This window comes from Rattus rattus, chromosome 5 (assembly GCF_011064425.1).
Source record: "Rattus rattus isolate New Zealand chromosome 5, Rrattus_CSIRO_v1, whole genome shotgun sequence".
In the NCBI taxonomy this organism is placed as follows: domain Eukaryota; kingdom Metazoa; phylum Chordata; class Mammalia; order Rodentia; family Muridae; genus Rattus; species Rattus rattus.
Window position 1 is genome coordinate 82,053,902 of NC_046158.1, and position 2,107 is coordinate 82,056,008.

At 41.5% G+C, this 2,107-nt stretch overlaps 1 protein-coding gene across 1 annotated transcript; it reads left to right on the forward strand.

Annotated features, from left to right (window-relative positions):
• The first annotated feature begins 200 nt into the window (after window positions 1-200).
• LOC116901698 (olfactory receptor 1J4-like) lies at window positions 201-1,139 on the forward strand. The gene has a single exon (XM_032903827.1). The coding sequence runs from the start codon at window positions 201-203 to the stop codon at window positions 1,137-1,139; it is 939 nt and encodes a 312-aa protein (XP_032759718.1).
• The last annotated feature ends 968 nt before the right edge of the window (window positions 1,140-2,107 follow it).

A 2,107-nucleotide genomic window follows, 5' to 3' on the forward strand; every position in this document is an offset into this window, starting at 1 on the left:
TATATTGCCAAAAGAAGCTTCTTTTAAGTAAAAAGTAATTAGAAACCAAACTGTGAAAAATTCTCCAGTCTCATGTGCTGACTAATTACTTACATCTAAAGCAAAAAAGAACCATACGGAAAAGATGGTTGCAATAATATCATAGTCATCCTCCCTGGTGTTTCATCTTTTTTCTAATTCCCAGAAGAGTCAAGAGAAGCATGAGAAGGGAGAACCAGAGCACTGTGTTCGAGTTCCTCCTCCTGGGGCTCCCCATCAGACCAGAGCAGCAGAATGTCTTCTTCACTCTGTTCCTGGCCATGTACCTGACCACAGTGCTGGGGAACCTGCTCATCATCCTGCTCATCAGGCTGGACTCTCACCTCCACACCCCCATGTACTTCTTCCTCAGCCACTTGGCCTTCACAGACATCTCCCTTTCATCCGTTACAGTTCCCAGAATGCTGATGAATATCCAGGCTCAGCAACATTCCATCTCCTACAAGGGCTGCATCTCTCAGATGTATTTTTTTGTTCTGTTTGGCTGCTTGGACAATTTCCTTCTTGCAGTGATGGCCTACGACAGATATGTGGCCATCTGTCATCCACTGCACTACATCACTGTCATGAGGGAGGAGCTCTGTTTCTTCCTAGTTGCTGCATCCTGGTTCTTCTGTTGTGTCCATGCCCTGCTGCACACCCTCCTCTTGATCCAACTGTCCTTCTGTGCCAGCAATATCATCCATAACTTCTTCTGTGACCTCACTGCCCTCCTGAAGCTGAGCTGCTCAGACATCTCCCTCAATAAGCTAGTCATCTTCACTGAAGGAGGCTTACTTTTCATCCTGCCTCTGAGTAGCATCATGGGCTCTTATATTCTCATAGGATGCACTGCCTTGAAGGCCCCTTCCACAAAGAAATTCATTAAAACCTTTTCTACCTGTGGCTCTCATCTCCTTGTGGTGTTTTTGTACTATGGTACAGTTGCATGTGAGTACTTTTTCTCTTCATTCCAGAACTCCAGTGACAAAGACATAGTTGCTTCTGTAATTTATGCAGTAGTCACACCCTTGATGAACCCTTTCATCTACAGCCTGAGGAACAGAGATATAAAACAGGCTCTAGAAATAGTTGTTACTAGGATCAACTGCTTTAAGTGAGAGATATTCACCCCAGTTATGAATACTTAGCTGTATATTCCCTAAAATTATTATATAGTTGTTATTTCTCTGTGTTTAATATAGTAGCATATATTATATTGGTATTATGTGCAGGATTTTGTTTTTGCTTGGTTGTTTGGTGTGGTTCGGTGGTTTACCTCAGGGACTCACTAATGGTAGGCTCCATCTTATGTCCTGTACAGTGTTCTTATTATATTAACTGGTTCAAAGTTAAATCTTGAGTTGTTTGATCTCTATCATTAGTCTTTGCTTCCTCATCATTCTACCAATTCAACATTATGATCTATGCCCATTGAACTGATTCATGTATTGTGGTGTGCTGAATCAGGCTTTTATTGATTTTATGTTCTTTGTATACATTTCTTCCCAAATGGAAAGTTCTGATATCACATTACTAGCTTGAAATCAGACATCATGGGAATGATTATAGTATGGAAACTGACCAATTCTGCAAACATGCATTATTCAGTCAGCACACATAATAGCACTTATACTTGGATGAGAATTCATTTAATCTTTATTGACATTCTCTGCCTTGTCATGTGTACTTTTCTTAGTAGCATAAGAAGGCCATTTTTTTGACCTTGTCTGGCATCGATGGTAGGAGAGGCCCTTGGTCCTATGAAGGATCAATGCCCCAGTCTGGGGGAATGCCAGGGCAGGGAGGTGAGAGGTAGTGGCTGAGTGGGTAGGGGAGCACCCTCATGGAGGAAGGGGGTGGGGAAGAGGATAGGAAGTTTTTAGAGGGGAAAGCAGGAAGGGGGAAATATTTGAAATGTAGATAAAGAAATATCTATGTTCATAGCAGCCTTATTTATAATAGCCAAAAGCTGGAAAGAACCCAGATACCCTTCAACAGAGGAATAAATACAGAAAATGTGGTACATCTACACAATGGAATATTACTCACTATCAAAAACAATGACTTTATGGAATTCATAGGCAAA

Bases quoted from the DNA above. Each gene is read 5' to 3' on its own strand.
- LOC116901698 (XM_032903827.1), top strand. From the start codon at position 201: ATGAGAAGGGAGAACCAGAGCACTGTGTTCGAGTTCCTCCTCCTGGGG.